We start from the raw sequence: 18,794 nt of genomic DNA on the forward strand, positions 1-18,794 counted from the left end.
GGTACCATATGCCTCTGTTCAGTCATTTCCCTTTAAATAGCCTTCCTGGAGGTAAAATATATTTCATTGTCTGAAATTTAGTTACATTGGCCATTCCTAGCTGTGAAGGAGTTCTTGAAAATGCAACCTTTTAGCTGGACACCACGCTGCCTTATATAAACTCAGGTTCTCTTACCAATAGAAGAAAGGGAGAACGAACATTGGGTAGCAATGAGCAGCCTCTGCCGCAGATTCCTTATTTATTCTTGTTTTTTAAATTCTCAATGCTGCACTCAGAGGTTTCATATTGCCACAATTAGTTTCTGTTCTGCTTTTCTCTTCTGTGGGTGTCTCCTCATCTGGAAAAAATTAGATTAATCTAAAGAGAAATAGTGAAAATAAATAAGAAAGTGATGGGAAAGATTATCTGTATGTGTGTGAACAACTGATAAACAGGGCAAAATGAGTGTTTACCCAGCTCCAAATGCTGAGAACAGGGATATTCTTAAGGGAGGATTTCAGTCTCCACTAAATAATGAGGTTTTTTTCCCCCCCTAGCATTTAAGCCTCTCCCAGTGACAAGAATTAAACTCTTTTAGGTCACTAAGGGACCTTTAAGTGCTTAGCTCTTGTATAATTTTGAAAAAAAAGAAAAAGAGTAGGCATTAAAGATAGTCATTATGCCTGCCACATCACCCTAAGAAAAACAGTATTTACTTTTTAGACTTCATGTAATTTGCATTCTTTACTCTCCATCTTTACTGGTTTTCTCTGTTTTTAAAAAATCACTGTGTTGAAACATTGACATTACTAGGTCTAAACAAAATGCTCTGTGTACTATGAACTTTATATACTTGCATTCATTCACTCAATAACCTTTTATGAAATATTCATGAAGTGTTAGGCACTAGGGTTTTGTTGTAGACACAAAACACAAGGTTCCTTCCCTCATGGAGCTTACATCACAGCCAACGTGCGGATGTTGTTGTTGACGGAGACAGACCATAAGCAAGTAAACAGAAAAATGAACAAGATATTTTCAGATAGTGGTAAGTGCTAAGGCAGCAGGAAGACACTTTGTGGGTGACAGAGAAAGAGGGATAATTTAGAAGGGGAAGTTCTCCTTGTTGAGCTAAGATATGAATGTGAGACAAAGCCACTGACAAATGCATGACTTACAATGATATGATACAAGCATCTAAAATTTTTCAGTTGTAAATGCAAAATCATTCTCTCTCCTACACAAATGATGAAGGTACTAAAAAGGGCTTTCCAGGTGGTGCTAGTGGTAAAGAACTCACCTGCCAATGCAGGACACATAAGAGATTCAGGTTTGATCCCTGGGTCAGGAAGATTCCCTGGAAGAGGGCATGGCTACCCACTCTAGTATTCTTGCCTGGAGAATCCCATGGACAGAGAAGCCAGGAGGGCTACAGTCCATAGGGTTGCAAAGAGTCAAACATGACTGAAGTGACTTAGCACATATACATCAACTAAAAAAAAACTAGGAATAATAAAGATTAGATTGTCTGCACAATTAGGTTTAATTTGAAACTTAAACAGCTTCCAGTAGATGTATCTTCAAAAAAAAAAAAAAAAATTCAGACACTGCTTCTGCGGAACCTCTATTCTAGCTTCTTTTGGGAAATGGGATATTTGACTAATCTCACTTGACTGATAGAGTACATCATGATCAGCAAACTGGAAAGGGGAATTCTGTTAAAGAAATGAATTCATTTTAATTATTCTTTGCAAAAAGCTCTTTTATATTTGTGATTCATAATCTTGTAGGATCACACATATGCAAGAAGAAGAAGTTGGCATCTGCCATGAGCACAGCAAATTTGATTAGATGTTCCAGGGGTTAGGCCACACTTATTCATTCTGTGTTCATAATTGGCTTCCTCAGAAATAGGAACGCTACTCATCTAGTGACATGAATTTAAAATACACAGGGTTTCAGATTTGGTTTCTGATTTAAAAAAAAAACTTCCAAATTTTATTTATAAGAATGATTTCTGAAAAATTAAACTTGATTCTCACTTTGACATCATCATGCCACTCATTAAAGCCAAGTTCTTTTGTATCTCTTTAAAATCTGAGGAGTTGAAATGGAAAGAAAATAACAAAGTATACAGGTGAGGAAGAAGCCACCACAAGATGGCTTAATGTTAAAAACTGTGATATTAATTGGGGAGCCAATGAACTTTAAAAAATGGAATCATGCATGAGTAATAAGGAGTAGGATCTGGACCCAGACAGGAAATCCAGCCTCAGAAAGCTAAGTATAAACAGGAGGTTGGGGGAGGAATGGAAACTTTCAGGGGTATTGTAATTAAATGACCCCAGGTCCCTTCTAACCTCACATACCTGATTCTAAGAGTGCTGCAAGAATGTATTAGCCTGTTTTTAAAAGTTGTGATACTGAAATATAATATATAGGGGCATAAAATCCACCCATTACATTATACAATTCAAGGCTTTGTAATGAGTCATAGAGTTGTGCAGTCATCACCATAATCTGATCTGTTTGTGAGGTAGAACAATTTCATTTTTCTAGTAGAAAGGTACGTAGTGACTCATTAAAACTGTAGAGCAAGTTTCAAGGATGCAAAGTTGACTCACTGCGAGTACATGTAACAGACATGTGCAGGCAGCTGTTCTACTGAAATAGGGGGAGACAAGGGGAAGGTGGTGGCTGGAGGCAGTGTGGAACAATGGTTACCACCACACCCTTAGGTCAGAATGCTGAAGTTCAGATTCTGGCCTCCTTACTTCCTTAATAGACGGCTGACTGCAAACAAATTACTTGAACCCTGTGAGCCTCATTTTACTCATCTGTAAGTTAACAGTATCTACTTCATGGGGCAAAGGATAGATGAGGTTAAGTTAAGGGGCTCAGGATAGTCCTGGCATGTAGGAAGTACTCAATAAATGTTAGCAATCTTTATAGTTGTTACTGGATGACCATTAAATGCCTGTCATGAGCCAGACACAAAAGACCATGTGCCCTATGATTGACTTATAGATATGAAATTCTCAAAAAGGCAAAATGAAGTGATAGAAAGCAGATGAGTGGTTGCCCCAGGCCAGAGAGTGGGCAAAAGAAATCGATGGCAAACAGGCACAGGGAACTTTATGGGTGTGTTCTAAATTATGATTGGAATGGTGTTTTGTAAAAATTTATCAAGTTAGAAGCTTAAAATTGGTGAATTTTATTGTATGTAAAACAAAGCTGACTAATGCCCCCCCCAATACCCCCAAAATACAGCTTATAATTTTCCAGTTGTGTTAGACACAGGAATCAATTTCTAAAGGAAGCCAGTAAATATTTTTTGAGCACCGACTGCAAGGCACTGTTCTAGGTGCTGGGAATACAACTTTCAAGAAGACACAGCATCCCTACCCTCATGGGTACATAGTTCAAACACGACTTATGCACATATACTTGGGATTACAAAAGGGGTCATTGTGACAGATATTGGAAGAAGAGAACTCTAAGTTGCATAAATATCTGTCCCATGATTTTTAATTTATTTATCAGACATACACAGAAGCAAACACATCATCCCTGTATGGGAGGACGATGTCCCTCAGTGTCTGGGTAGGTGCAATGACAAACACCTCTGGGTGACTGGTGACCTTGACGCGAGGTTGCCTCGCCATTTGCGAGACGCAGTGCCCACTTGGCGGGGGAAGGGACTTGGCATTGGCTCAGGGACCAGGTGGACGCTTCAAATGGGCCTCGGGGATACCGTGGCTTTCATTTTGGCCACGCTAAGCCGGTGCTCTCTTGGCCGCTGGCGAGCAATAGCCTCCGCACAGAGCGCTAGAATACTCCTAGGTATTCAATACCTTTCCACAGGGTGCGAGAGACCTGCGAGGTTCCCGAGTGACTCCGCCCACAAAGTGACTCCGCCCACGGAATGACCCCGCCCAAGTGGATCCGAAGTGGATGCTGCCTGGAGGTGGAGACACGTTGCAAGAATCTGATTGGCTTCTCTAGTCAGAGCCTCGTAGAGGGTGGGGCGAGGCCTGCAAGGGGCGGAGCTTATGTCGAGGGGGCCACCCGGCGCCGGCTTGAGAAATGGATGCTCGGCGGATGTGCAGGCGCCGGGGGCGGGGAAAGCACTTGCTCAGCAGCGCGCTGGCCCCGCCCGGGACCCGGCGGGAGCGCTGGGCCGCCCTCTTCCTCCCGTGCTGGCGCTGGGCTGAGCCCCGGGCTGAGAAACTGAGTTGGTTCTGAGCGCCCTGTTTGGTTTTTGGGCGGCGGCAGCCGGAGGAGGAACATGGCGCTCGTCGGCAACGGAGCAGAGTTGGAAGTGGACGAGGTACTGGCCGGTGGGGAGTGTGGGCACTACCCCTGGAGCCCTGGAGGGGTGAGCGAGCTCTGCAGGGTTGAGCGAGCTCGGCGGGGACGGCCAAGGCCCCGCCCCCTTGGTTGCCCGTCTGGAACCTACAGTCTCCCGACCGGAGGAGACGGGGGTTGCGAGTGGGGACACCCGACCTTGGGAAGTCCGTCCCTGCTGGAGGGAGGAGGGTCTCTGCCGCGCTCGGATTGGAGGCGCTGCTGAGGTTCCAGGCATCACGCCTAGGGTCGTGGGAAGCGAGGGCACCGCGTCCGGGCGGCTAGTGGATGGGTGCGAGCGCGCGGAGAGCAGGACCCGCAGTATAGAGCAGTTCTGAGCCTTTCTAGGGACGCCTAGGCTTTATGGGGTCTGACCCTGAAGTTCCGACACTGGCGCTTTGGAGTTTGTGGAACCGTCTCCTGATCTGGGAATCTCACCTTCTATGGAAGTTTTCGGTGGCAGAATCGAAGGGCTTGCAGTCGATGAGAGGAGGGGGCCAGCAGGAGGAAGAAGGAGCCCTCGGGTTGTCTGCACCAGCGGGCAAGGCAGAGCTGTCCTTGGGTCGGAGGGCTAGGGGCCTGGAGCAGCAGCCTAGAAATTGGTGCTTTCACCATGAGATTTCCAGAGTGGGTGGGTAGACGGAGGGAAGGCGCCGGGAGAACCGACTCCGACCTTCAACTGCAGTCTCTGTACTGTCTTTAAGTAATTAGCCACTTCCTCCTGTGGCTGGAGCGCCGGGGTCTGAGCACCCTCGGGCGCGCGCGCAGGACCTGTTGATTTATTGACTTGCTGTGAGCAGTTGGCAGCTCCGCAGAGACACGCTCTCTTGCTCGCTCTTGAAGTTGAAGCCGCCGGCCGGCAGCTGCTGCTGCTGCTGCCATTTTACCTGACTTGAATTTTACAAGTCGCTGCCTGAGGAGGCTTCATTTCAAATGATGCAATAGTGGAAGATCTTGGAGTTGGTGGGCTAAGATTCCTGCCCATCTTTTCAATGTCGAGAAACTTCTGGCAATTAATACTGTGTTTTAAATGTAGCCCTTAACAAAACAAAACCCAAGCTCCAGCTCTTTTACACGACTGGCCGACAAGAGGGCACGCCGGACTGTCCAGAAGCTTTCTTACAGCCTGTGCCTTCCAAGGAGGACTTCAAACGACCGATCAATGAACTAGAGTTTGCATGGCTGCGTCTATTGTTGGAACTTTTAAATTAGACATAAAAGCAAAGGATGAAATGGCTTATTCGTTGCCATTTTCATCTGTGACAGCCTTTCTTTATTTGTAGTTTTAGACTGTCTTTTTGGTATGACCTGGAGCCAGCTTTTTTTCTTTCCTCTTGTCTTAGATCGTTTCTGTAATCAAGGTCGTAACACTTTCTTGGTGCTCTGACTGTACATTCACTGTTTCCTTTAAAGGTTTTTATGACTCTCTGCTGTATGGCCCTAGTGGTAAAGAACCTGCCTGCCAATGCAGGAGACATAGGAGATGCAGTTTCAATACTTGGGTTGAGAAGATTCCCCTGGAGGAGGGCATGGCAACCCACTCCTGTTGCCTGGAGAATCCCATGAACAGAGGAGCCAGGTGGGCTACAGTCCATGCAGTCACAAAGAGTTGGATAGGACTGAAGGGACTTAGCACAGCACAGCTGTATATTAAATTAACTATCCATGTTCTTGGCATGGGGCTTCCCCTGGTAGCTCAGTGGTAAAGAATCCACCTGCCAGTGCAGGAGACCTGGTTTCTATCCCTGGGTCAGGAGGATCCCCTGGAGGAGGGCATGGCAACCCACTCCAGTATTCTTGCCTGGAAAATCCCACAGACAGAGGAGCCTGGCAGGCTACAGTCCATAGGGTTGCAAAGATTTGGACACGAAGGAAGCAACTTAGCATGCACGTACATTCTTGGCATGCAAGGCTCTTTACAGTGTGGTCTCAAGCTGATGTGCTAGCCTAGTTGTCAGCCACTTTTCTATGTATAACAATTTTAATCGGCGTTGTGCCTGAGGAAATAAGATTGGGAGTAGCTAGTAAATGTGGAGTGAAAAATTTAAATTCCTGGGCTTGATGAAAAAGATTTGCAACCCTTAATTGTGATTATTTGTTTTGCAACACTTAGATGTAATTGTTTAGTTCAGGGCACTGTTGGGAGAGAATGCTTGAACGATAGGTATTGAGACGTAGGGCTACGCTAGCTGTGCCCTCTGCCTGCAAGGTGAACCGAATGCCAGGCATTGGCTAGGGAGGATGGCTCTAACTCTGGGGGAAATTAGGTTTCAAAGCAGCAGAGAGCCTAGCACACAAGATAGTTGGTAATATGTATTTGTGGAGTGAATGAATGACTACAGAATTGAAGACAAAGCTTAATAATTACTCACTTTTGGCTATATCTTTTATTCATTTTTTAAAATCCCCCAACTATTAGTCCCTTGTTACATGTTAGGTACTATACTGGTTCTAGGAAATGAGCAAAGTACAAACCGAATTCTTTTGTTCATGCCAAATCTGCTTTTGTCCCTCATGATGCCCCGCTTCCACCAGAATAAATGTTGCAAACATTTATTGAACATTTGCTTTGTGCTTAAACTTGGCAGGTACCTTAGAAAGGGAAGGCAGTTTTGACTTTCTATGGTTCTCAGTTTGGGTAGGGAGATGTGGCATGTGAACAAGAACTCTAGAAAAGAGCTCAAGGCGGGTAAGCAAGTAAGAAATGTTGCCTTGTAGACCCGGTACCCTTAGCTTATTTGTGGAAAGTCCCTCACTTTCAATGGGCTGAAGTGCTCTACCACAGGTGCACAAGACCCTGCTCTTAAACTTACTGGATGTGTGAAACTAAAAGAGCTGGGAAGCTTTTCAAGCACTTAATTTAGATTTGATGGTCTTTATTGCCAAATTCAGACTTAAATTTAAGAAAGTAGGGAAAACCATTAGACTACTCAGGTATGACCTAAATCAAATCCCTTATGATTATACAGTGGAAGTGAGAAATAGAATTAAGGGACTAGATCTGATAGATAGACTGCCTGATGAACTATGGATGGAGGCTCGTGACATTGTACAGGAGACAGGGATCAAGACCATCCCCATGGAAAAGAAATGCAAAAAAGCAAAGTGGCTGTCTGGGGAGGCCTTACAAATAGCTGTGAAAAGAAGAGAAGTGAAAAGCAAAGGAGAAAAGGAAAGATACACCCATTCGAATGCAGATGCCAAAGAATAGCAAGGAAAGATAAGAAAGCCTTCCTCAGCGATCAATGCAAAGAAATAGAGGAAAACGACAGAATGGGAAAGACTAGAGATCTCCTCAAGAAAGTTAGAGATACCAAGGGAACATTTCATGCAAAGATGGGCTTGATAAAGGACAGAAATGGTATGGACCTAACAGAAGCAGAAGCTATTAAGAAGAGGTGGCAAGAATACACAGAAGAACTGTACAAAAAAGATCTTCACGACCAAGATAATCACAATGGTATGATCACTCACCTGGAGCCAAACATCCTGGAATGTGAAGTCAAGTGGGCCTTAGATAGCATCACTACGAACAAAGCTAGTGGAGGTGATGGAATTCCAGTTGAGCTGTTTCAAATCCTGAAAGATGATGCTGTGAAAGTGCTGTACTCAATATGCCAACAAATTTGGAAAACTCAGCAGTGGCCACAGGACTGGAAAAGGTCAGTTTTCATTCCAATCCCAAAGAAAGGCAATGCCAAAGAATGCTCAAACTACCGCACAATTGCACTCATCTCACACACTAGCAAAGTAATGCTCAAAATTCTTCAAGCCAGGCTTCAGTAATACGTGAACCGTGAACTTCCAGATGTTCAAGCTGGATTTAGAAAAGGCAGAGGAGGTAGAGATCAAATTGCCAACATCCGCTGGATCATGGAAAAAGCAAGAGAGTTCCAGAAAAACATCTATTTCTGCTTTATTGACTATGCCAAAGCCTTTGACTGTGTGGATCACAACAAACTGCGGGAAATTCTGAAAGAGATGGGAATACCAGACCACCTGACCTGCGTCTTGAGAAACCTGTATGCAGGTCAGGAAGCAAGAGTTAGAACTGGACATGGAACAACAGACTGGTTCCAAATAGGAAAAGGAGTACGTCAAAGCTGTATATTGTCACCCTCCTTATTTAACTTATATGCGGAGTACATCATGAGAAATGCTGGACTGGAAGAAGCACAAGCTGGAATCAAGGTTGCCGGGAGAAATATCAATAACCTCAAATATGCAGATGACACCACCCTTATGGCAGAAAGTGAAGAGGAACTGAAAAGCCTCTTGATGAAAGTGAAAGAGGAGAGTGAAAAAGTTGGCTTAAAGCTCAACATTCAGAAAACGAAGATCATGGCATCTGGTCCCATCACTTCATGGGAAATAGATGGGGAAACAGTGGAAACAGTGTCAGACTTTATTTTGGGGGGCTCCAAAATCACTGCAGGTGGTGACTGCAGCCATGAAATTAAAAGACACTTATTCCTTGGAAGAAAAGTTATGATCAACCTAGATAGCATAGTGAAAAGCAGAGACATTACTTTGGCAACAAAGGTCCATCTAGTCAAGGCTATGGTTTTTCCAGTGGTTATGTATGGATGTGAGAGTTGGACAGTGAAGAAAGCTGAGTGCCGAAGAATTGATGCTTTTGAACTGTGGTATTGGAGAAGACTCTTGAGAGTCCCTTGGACTGCAAGGAGATCAGCCCTGGGATTTCTTTGGAAGGAATGATGCTAAAGCTGAAACTCCAGTACTTTGGCCACCTCATGCGAAGAGCTGACTCATTGGAAAAGACTCTGATGCTGGGAGGGATTGGGGGCAGGAGGAGAAGGGGACGACAGAGGATGAGATTGCTGGATGGCATCACCGACTCGATGGACATAAGTTTGAATGAACTCTGGGAGTTGGTGATGGACAGGGAGGCCTGGCATGCTGGGATTCATGGGGTTGCAAAGAGTCGGACACGACTGAGCACCTGAACTGACTGGCTGAGGTCATTATTTGATATTCACATGGAAGTAAAAGGGAACCAGGTGGTTTAGTTGGAAAAGTAGTAGGTTAGGAATTAGGTGAACTGGGCTCTCAACTCTGTCACTCATTTACCCAATAGCCATTCATTCATTAAGTGTACAAACATCTGATTATGTTATGTGCCAAGCCTGGTGCTAGCTTGAAGATACAACAGGGGCCTAGACTAACGAGGTCTCTATCTATAACGATAAGAGTGACCTTGACTAACCCAGGCTCTCAACCTCTTATTGCTCTTCTGTGTTTCCTCATCTGAAGATGAATGGGTGCCATGAGCCCTGAGTGTTCTTCCAAGCTCTGAAAGTCTATACGTTTAGAGGCAAGGAGGCTCCTTTTTTTGGGAAAATGCTGATAACATGGGAATCCTTTTTCCTTTGAAGTACCCAAGGAGATGATGGTAGTAGTAGGGCTCTTATGATAGCTGTGGAATGGGTGTTTTCTTAGGTAAACTGGTGTTTTTGTTTTTTTATCTTTAGGTGCTAGGAGGAAAAATGTGGGAACCATAAGAGGTTAGGGCTTGCAACCTCAGAAGCAGCAAAAATTGGTTCTGGAGGAAGACAGAAACTTCTTAGACATTCCAGTGGTTCCAGACATTCCTTCAAACCTTGGTGGCCAAAATACTGTTTCTTAACATTTAAATTTCTCTCATTGGTTTTTCTTGTGTATCACACAAGCAACTTTGACATGAAGTTCATGGAAGATATACAGAATGTATGCAAGGTTATTATTACAAACCTATGGCAAATAGATGGCTATCGCTGGAGACCTTTCTGACCATCAATAGCTTAATCCTGAAGTCTGTCTCTCTTGGTGACCTCCTTAAATGTATGGGCTGCTTTGGGCTGTCTTGTGGATGTTAAGTGCTTATGTTTGGCCCTTACTGTTCTGTGTATGACTTGGGATTTGAAAATTAAATAAAAGTAGTTTCTATTTTCTTATTTATTAGAGTTATTGAGCTTACCAATAACTATGTCAAGTATCAAAAAGAAAAAAATATTAATGATATCTGAATGAATATTTAGCAGCTGGATAAGTTAAAAATGATTTTATCATATAAAACAAAAGTTAAGTTCATTAAAAATAACGTTTAGGAAGATTTTTTTTTTTCAATTGTTTTACCTTTGCTGGAAAAGGAGCAGTTTTTAAAGTCTTTGAAAAATTTGGTTACATTGCTATTATTATGTAGAAATTGGTAATTTTTATATGTATTCTGATACATAATATTTTACATTAAAATTGCATTGAAAGTTGCTCAGTAAATACAGTAATAAAGTTTAATGTTAATAACCTTAAAATAGAAAATGTAATTTAACATTTTTATTGTCATTCTGAACCTATTCTTGAATAAAAAGAGTAAACCTTATATTTGCTTTTTTATGTATAAAGTACAGAAATATTTCTGTGCTATTAACATTTCATAGGGTTAGGAGAAAAATGTCTGAAAAGGCTTTCAAGGTGGGAGGACAATATTGAAAAAAAGTTGAGAAAACACTGGGTTAGGGAAAGAAATGGTTTATGTGACAGATGCTTCCATGGCTTGCTTTTTTTGCCCAGGATTTTTTTGGTTTAATTGTGATTTAGAAAATTTCCCTAGTGGCATTTTAGATGCTGTCTAGATAAAACTGATTGCTACAATTTTCTTCCAATCAGATTCATTCTTTCATTCCATTTGTGTTCACTGAGCACCTCCCCAGGTGCAGGCAGTCTTCAGATGCTGGAAGTCCACACGGAGATGAGATGGCTTGATCGCTCTTGAGGAACGCACACTGTAGCGAAAGAGACAAGTAACAAGTGCTATCTTTGGGTCAGGGTAGATTTTAGGTGGGCTTCCCTGGTGGCTCAGATGGTAATGAATCTGCCTGTGATGGGTTCGATCCCTGGGTTGGGTTCTATCTGGGTTCGATTCCCAGGGGTTGGGAAGATCCTTTGGAGGAGGGCATGGCAACCAACTCCAGTATCCTTGCCTGGGGAATCCCCATGGACAGAGAAGCCTGCTGGGCTACAGTCCATGGGGGTCACAAAGAGTCGGATACGACTCAGTGATTAAGCATAGCACAGCACAGATTTTAGGTAGGAGAGCCATATAGTTTATCATCCACAGCAGGGACCTGGGAAAGTCAATATGGTGCTTTCAGTAATAACTCCAGGACAACAGGTCCAAACAGGAATGGTTGGTTGCCTTCGTTTAGGGGCTGGCAAAGGTGGCTCAGCAGTAAAGAATCCTCCTGCAATACAGGAGCTGCAGGAGATGCGGGTTTGACCTCTGGGTTTGATCCCTGTGTTGGGAATATCCCCTGGAGGAGGGCATGGCAACCCACTCCAGTATTCTTGACTGGGAAATCCCATGGACAGAGGAGCTTGGCAAGCTACGGTCTGTCAGGTCACGAAGAGTTGGACACAACTGAAGTGACTTAGCACACATGCAAAGACTTTAAAGAAGAGGTGGTATTTGAACTGGGTCTTTAAAAAAATTTTTTTTATTGAAGTACTGTTGATTTGTGTTATTTTCAGGTGTACAGCAAAGTTATTCCATTATATGTATACACATATAGGTATATTTGTGTGTATATATATATGTATGTATTTATATATTTTAGATTCTTTTCCATTTTAGGTTATTGCAAGATTTTGAGTATAGTTCCCTGTGCTATACAGGAGGTCCTTGTTGATTATCTGTTTTGTGTATAGTAGTGTTTATATAAAGGAAACAATCCCATTTACCATGGCATCAAAAAGAATAAAATATCTAGGAATAAATTTACCTAAGAAGGCAAAGACCTATACTCTGAAAACTGTAAGACCCTGATGAAAAAAATGGAAGATGACACAAACAGATGGAAATATATATTGTGTTCTTGGATTGGAAGAATCAATATTGTTAAAATGACCATACTGCTTAAGGCAACCTTTAGATTCCTATCAAATCACCAATGGCATGTTTCACAGAAGTAGAACACAAAATTTTAAGATGTGTATGGAAACACAAGAGACCCCAATAGGAGAGGTAATTTTGAGAAAGAAGAATGGAGCTGGAGGAATCTGGCTCCCTGAACTGAGTTAGAAGGATGTGCTGGGTGGAGCAAGTGTGATGAGGCCCAGGCGTGGGCGGGGAGGAGAGCGCAGCCTGGGGTCAGCAGGGTGCTCAGAGTGTGGAGAGCCTTGGAGGGCTGAGAGGTGCAAAAAATGAGGACCCAGAGGGTGTCTTAACTAGGCAAGAGTGGTATACTTATTTTAGGAAGCTAAATCTGGTGAAGTTGCTGCAGCCAGTCTGTGGAGGTGGTGGAAGGGCAAAGAGGCTGTTGCTACAGTTTCAAGTGGGAAGTGATGACTGGGGTGGAGCAAAAGTTATGGGGTTGAAGAGAGGAGGCCCGACTGGAGGGACTTCTCAGCGAGAACCGAGAGATGGAATTGGCCTATTTGAAAGGCAGTGGAGTCGGGAAGGGAGGAGCCAGTCACTGATGACTGCCGGCTGGCGGAGGCGCTATTACCCGAGAAGAGGAGTGGCTAGGATTCGGCCTTCACGTGGCTGTGGAGGGCGCGGACCTCGGGCACAAAAAACTCACCTGCGTGGCTCACTGTGACTTCCTCATTGAGGGAGCTCGGCCATTTGTTTCTGAGTGAATGGATCTGGGCAAGGTTATGGAAGGGAGGTTGTAAATTGGTCCTGCAGGTGAGTAAGAGGGGAAAAAATGGCAGCAGCTTATTGTCAGCCTGGATGTCAGCTCTAGTGAACAGACAGGCAGTTTTCCTGGCATGTTCAATTTTGAGTCATTTGAAAGCGCATCTATTCCTGGGAATGCCACTTTCTCAGATGAGAAACGAGGGTGAAACTTGCCCTCATTTTCTCTCCTGTCCCCTTTGCCTGACATCTCCTCCCTCCCCCTTGAGTCCAGCAGTGCAGGCGTGCTTCTTTGGTAGGAGTCAGTCCTTCTTTGGGTGCGCTGCTTGCTCTCCCATCTTAGCTCCCTGCACACGGGTGCTGTTAGTAATTATCTGCAGTATGAAATGGATACTGTGAATTCTGTGAGGCTCCCGGTTTCCATCTGGCTGGCTGTTGACAGCTTCCTGGCTCCCAGTCTCAGTGGCCCTAGCTGCCAGCTCAGGAGGGTCTCCTGAAGTCACTGTGTGCTCACTTGCCAGGAGATGAGTACCCAGGACCCTGTAGGGCTTCCCTTTGTCAGACCCCCACCCTTGATCACCAACTGTGTCAGAACTCTTCTTTTCTATCCCCGTGCCTAGTGGGGGTCAGTCACACACCCAGAGCGACTCTGGCTGGTTGAGCATACTGGCTAGGTCACCACACCTCTCTCAAAGGGACTTCTCATGTGTTGACTGCCTAGCAGTTCATAATGCCTTTACAGATCTTTGGCTCATTATTGAAAGATGAGGGTGTGTAGTAAGAGCTCTTTTTTTTTTTTTTCCTGAGATCTGTGGATGTATGTTGTAAAATATTTTAGTAAAATAATGCGCTACGTATATTTGTTGGATCTGATTGTAACTAGTGAGGGAGAAGAATATTCAGTCTAACAATGTATTGGGTTTATGCCAGGTGCTGCTGTCCTCAGTAATGTCTAGTGAGAGGTGGGGGTCTGTGTGTGAACAAATAGATGCAGTTTTCTTTGCTGAGAACTATGGAGGAGGGATGCTGGGGTGCTTTGGGAGCACAGAGGAGGGCATCTCATCCAGAGTGAGGGGAGGGAATGGGTAATCAGGGGTGGTGTCCCCGAGGAGGCCATTTCTTAGACATTCTGGATCTGGCAGGAACAAGGGGTTAGGCATGGAGAAGAGACTGAAGTTCATCCTGGAGAGAGGGAATAGCAGGCATAAGATATGGAAGTAAGGGCTTCCCTGGTGGCTCAGGCTGTAAAGAATCCGCCTGCAATGCGAGAGACTCTGGTTTGCTCCCCAGGTCAGGAAGATGCCCTGGAGAAGGGAATGGCAACGCATTCCAGTATTCTTGCCTGGAGAATCCCATGGACAGAGGAGCCTGGTGGGAGTCCATGGGGTCACAAAGAGTTGGACATAACTCAGCGACTAACACTTGCATTTTATGGAAGTGAAGAAGTGATTGTGGTTCTCCTGGTGGCAGGAAATGAGGTTGGAAGGATAGGAAGGGCTCCTGTAGGCTTTTCATGTGGAGTCATGGATATTGTGTAGTGCACAGTGGGCATTTAAGGGTTTCAACTGAGCAGAGGTGTGGTGAGATTTGGGCTGTAGGTAGCTCCTCTGGAGACCATGGAGGCGGCTTGCCTGGAGGGAGACAGGACCAGAGGTGGGGAGGGAGGGGAATTTCTGGAATTTTGTTTTGTTGAATGAGTGTTACAGTCCCATGAAGGCCCATTCTGTGCAGGCCTGGCTAGGTACTGGGATAACATAATGGGTAAGACATGATTTTGACCTCTGTGGATCAGGTGATGAGGAATATAGATACAAAATCCACTGTCGCCTGGAACGGAGCGGAGTTTGGAGAGTGTGTGTTGGCACTTGGTGCTTTGGGAGGAGGAGGAAAAGAGAGCTTTCCTGGGGTAGTCACCCACCTGGAGGATGGCGGTGACACGTCTCCCTACCCCCACCCCCAGGTCAGCTGACTTGGTTTCCAAACCTCATCTTTACTGCCCAGCTGTGTGGCTGAACCAGTTTGGGCCTTGGTTTCCTCTTGTGTAACCTGGAGCAGTTGACATTGATGATCTGTTTCTGAAGTTCTCAGCTCTGACAGCTATGGTCTAGAAGATGACATTTGATCTGGAGTTTGAGGGGTGGAATTTTAGCAGGCAACCATGCAGCCAGTCGCTGCTTGATTCCTTCAGGCAGAGGGAGCAATGGGGAACGAGCAATGGGGAGCATGGGGGGAGCTTGGTGGAGTTTGAAGCAAAGAGTATGTGAGAGGCAGGAAGGCAGTGCTGTGTGTGTTCCTGCAGAATCGGATAGGCCTTGAACGCTCAGCTAAGGAGTTTTTTTCCCTCCAATTTTCTTGTTTGACACATGTATCCTGTCACATATGGGAACTGTGTATCTTTTACTTCTTTTTTTTTTAATAGAAGCAATGATAATCCCATTTCTTGGTTTCATCTTCTTGTTTCCTGGCCCCATTTCCAAAGTACTTAGTTTTAAGCTGATGACTGTAAACTGAGATGCACTGGTTAAGGAGGCAGACAAGTCAGGCATGTTCTAGTAATTCCATAGACTGTGTTTTGTCACACAGACTCTTACCCTCAGCTAAGTGCTCAGACGCACAGCTACCTGGACCCACAACTCTGGTGCGGTCAGCAGGACCAGTCCTGGTTTCTCTGAGGGTGTCTTCTGTCCTCCTTTTCTCTCGCTCCGCTTCTATAGATGCAGCTTTGGCCCAAAGTTCTGGGCTTCCTAGTCTTTTTTCCAAGCATGAGTCACAGTCTTTCCACTCAGAACTAAAGGCAACAAACCTCAGAGTCTCACTTTATTTTTCTCAGGCCAAATGGGGTAGGATATTTTTTGAGAGGAGGCGGACAACATGGATGACAGAGTGGGAGAGTCCTGAAAGAGGGGAGTGAGGCCTGACTCCACGACCCCCTCCCAGAAGCACTCAGATGCCATTTTCTGTGTAAAATCGTTAGCCTAGCCCTTGTTCAAGAATAGCTGCTCCAGCTGCTCCTGGCTTGGGTTCCCATCTAGGCTTCTCGTGCCATTTGCTGTGTGACCTTGGACACGTTATTGAATTTGCCTAATGCTTTTCATCTATAAAACAGGAATAATGATACCTGCCCCATAAGGCTGACCCAGGTTGAAATAAGAATCTGCTTTACAAAGCAGCTGGCACATTTTTGTTCAGTTGTTCGGTCCTGTCTAACTCTTTGCGACCCCATGGACTGCGGCACGCCAGGCTTCCCTGTCCTTCACCATCTCCTAGAGCTTGCTCAAACTCATGTACATTGAGTCAGTGATGCTACCCAATGATCTTGTCCTCTGTCAACCCCTTCTCGTCCTGCCCTGACTCTTTCCCAGCATCAGGGTCTTTGCTAATGAGTTGGCTCTTTGCATCAGGTGGCCCAAGTATTGCAGCTTCAGCTTCATCATCAGTCCTTCTAATGAATATTCAGGGATGATGGTAGCACCCTTAATATGTTAGTTCTCTTTTCCCTTCTGCTTTACCTTAAAGTATTGCTGCCACTGTTTATTATTTGTGGGTTTGATGGGGAATCTGTTTTAGTGTGTCTAAATATAATTTTACCTCATTTTTGCAGTCCATAGGGGAGAAACTTCTGCAGAAGTACACAGCCTAGACACAGTCAGGCAGTAACCGACCCAAGGTGACCCAGCTCTCTTAGGCATGGAGTCAAGGTTAGGAGCCAAGTGTTTCTGCATTCAGTGCCCTTTCCACTAGGTCAGGGGGTGGCAAACTTTGCTGCAAGGACAAATAAAGCCTTCTTCCTGCCTGTTCTTATAAATAAAGTTTTATTGGAACACAGACCTGCCCGTTTGTTTAGGTGTTACCTGGGGCTGCTTTCACACAATGTCAGAGTTGGTAGTTGGGACATGGACTGTTTGGCCTCCGTGGCCTAAATACTTACAGGTGCTTTGTGGAGACAGTTTGCTGACCCCTGTACTATGTGGTTTCTAGGACTGTATGTGAATTTGTTTATAAAGTATTGTAAGCTTTATGAATTAAATTTGCTTGTTTCCTTAATACTCATCTAGGCATCCAAAACTGGGAAACTCAGACTCTTTTAATGCATCCCCTGAAGCACTATGGCACAAGTTCTGGAGTCGGACGGACATGGGTTGGAATCCCTGCTCCTTCACGTACAGCCTTGGATGAATTAATCTCTTTGAGCTTCAGTTTCTTCATCAGTCTAATGGGGATAATAGAACCTGCTTTACAGGGTTATTGTGGGGATTAATGCCCTATGAAATACTTAGCATTTGGAGTGCAAATGTCAGCCATCATCATAATTATTATTAAGTATCTGCATGTTGCGGATACTTGACCAAGATTTCTCAACCCAATAAAGAACTGGCCTTGTATAAAGATAGGCCCATGCAGAGTCCTACAAGACTGCTCTGCCAGCTGGATTCCTACGTAGGCTAATCTCAGGATTCCGGCGAAGTTACTTCTGCTAGTTTATAGTCCTCACGCCTCTCCCTCTCTGAGTGGAGAGGGGAAACCATTAACCACAAAAGAGAGCACAAACATGGGCTCAATGGGCCATCTGTTTCAGCAGAACAGTGTTCATATTAGTCAGCAAGAGACTTGGTCGTGTCCATAATATTCTGAAAATGACACTTGCCCCCTGACACCCAAGTGATATATGTGGTAACTTCTAGTTTGTCCAAATGTGAGGCTGTGCAGGATGGTCCCCTCCTTCATGTTGCTGCTGCTGCTGCTAAGTTGCTTCAGTCGTGTCCGACTCTGTGCGACCCCATAGATGGCAGCCCACCAGGTTCCCCCGTCCCTGGGATTCTCCAGGCAAGAACACTGGAGTGGGTTGCCATTTCCTTCTCCAATGCATGAAAGTGAAAAGTGAAAATGAAGTCGCTCAGTCATGTCCCACTCTTAGCGACCCCATGGACTGCAGCCTACCAGGCTCCTCCATCCATGGGATTTTCCAGGCAAGAGTACTGGAGTGGGGTGCCATTGCCTTCTCTGTCCTTCATGTTAGTGAATATCAAAATTCTTATGATATTTTCATAAGATCATAAAGCACCTAGATATTAATAGGAGACTGTGGCCTATAAGAGGTAAATACGTGTTTGACTACTTAGTCTAAGGGGCTTCCCAGGTGGCTCAGCAGTAAAGAATCTGTCTGCAATGCTGAAGACGCAGGAGACATGGGTTCAGTCCCTGGGTCAGGAAGATCCCTGGAGGAGATCTTAACAACCCACTTCTGTATTCTTGTCTGGAGAATCCCATGGACAGAGGAGCCTGGTGGGCTAGTCCATAGGGGCAGAAAGAGTCAGATGTGAATGAAGCAACTTAGCAGGCACTTAGTCTAAGAGGTTAAAAAGTAAAGGAGGTGGCAGTGTGTGGGTACTCCTAGGTCCTCGAGGGTGTGCTAGGATTCTTGCTCTGCCTCCAAAGCTATGTGCCATGATCTTTTTGAAGCTCAAATCCGTCCTCACCTTGCTGCTTAAAATCTGTCCACAGCATCTCCTTCCTTTTGAGGTATTATGCAAACACCTTAGCATGATGTTGTTGTTGTTTACTCAGACAGTTGTGTCCAACTCTTTGCGACTCCATGGACTGCAGCACACCAGGCTTCCCTGTCCTTCACTATCTCCTTGAGTTTGCTCAAACTCATGTCCATTGAGTCAGTGATGCCATCCAACCATCTCATAGTCTGTCATCCCCTTCTACTCCTGCCTTCAATCTTTCTCAGCATCAGTGTCTTTTCTAATGAGTCACTTCTTCGCATCAGGTGACCTAAGTATTGGAGTTTCAGCTTCAGCATCAGTCTTTCCAAGGAATTTAGGGTTA

The 18,794-nt window shown here is 44.8% G+C and overlaps 1 protein-coding gene across 4 annotated transcripts in view; it reads left to right on the plus strand.

Moving 5' to 3' along the window:
- The first annotated feature begins 4,031 nt into the window (after positions 1-4,031).
- The window catches only part of TTC39B (tetratricopeptide repeat domain 39B), a 146,719-nt gene continuing 131,956 nt past the window's right edge, over positions 4,032-18,794 (plus strand). For 3 of the 4 annotated variants that reach the window (XM_044939840.2, XM_006080852.4, XM_025281503.3), the window contains exon 1: positions 4,032-4,310. Coding sequence is in view for 1 of the 4 variants with exons in the window: in XM_006080852.4 (XP_006080914.3) it covers positions 4,269-4,310 (42 nt within the window). In the remaining 3 variants the exon portion in view is untranslated. Of the gene's footprint in view, positions 4,311-12,279; positions 13,014-18,794 lie in introns of those variants that run through there. The other variant, XM_044939839.2, reaches the window with a different exon arrangement.

This window comes from Bubalus bubalis, chromosome 3 (assembly GCF_019923935.1).
Source record: "Bubalus bubalis isolate 160015118507 breed Murrah chromosome 3, NDDB_SH_1, whole genome shotgun sequence".
In the NCBI taxonomy this organism is placed as follows: Eukaryota; Metazoa; Chordata; class Mammalia; order Artiodactyla; family Bovidae; genus Bubalus; species Bubalus bubalis.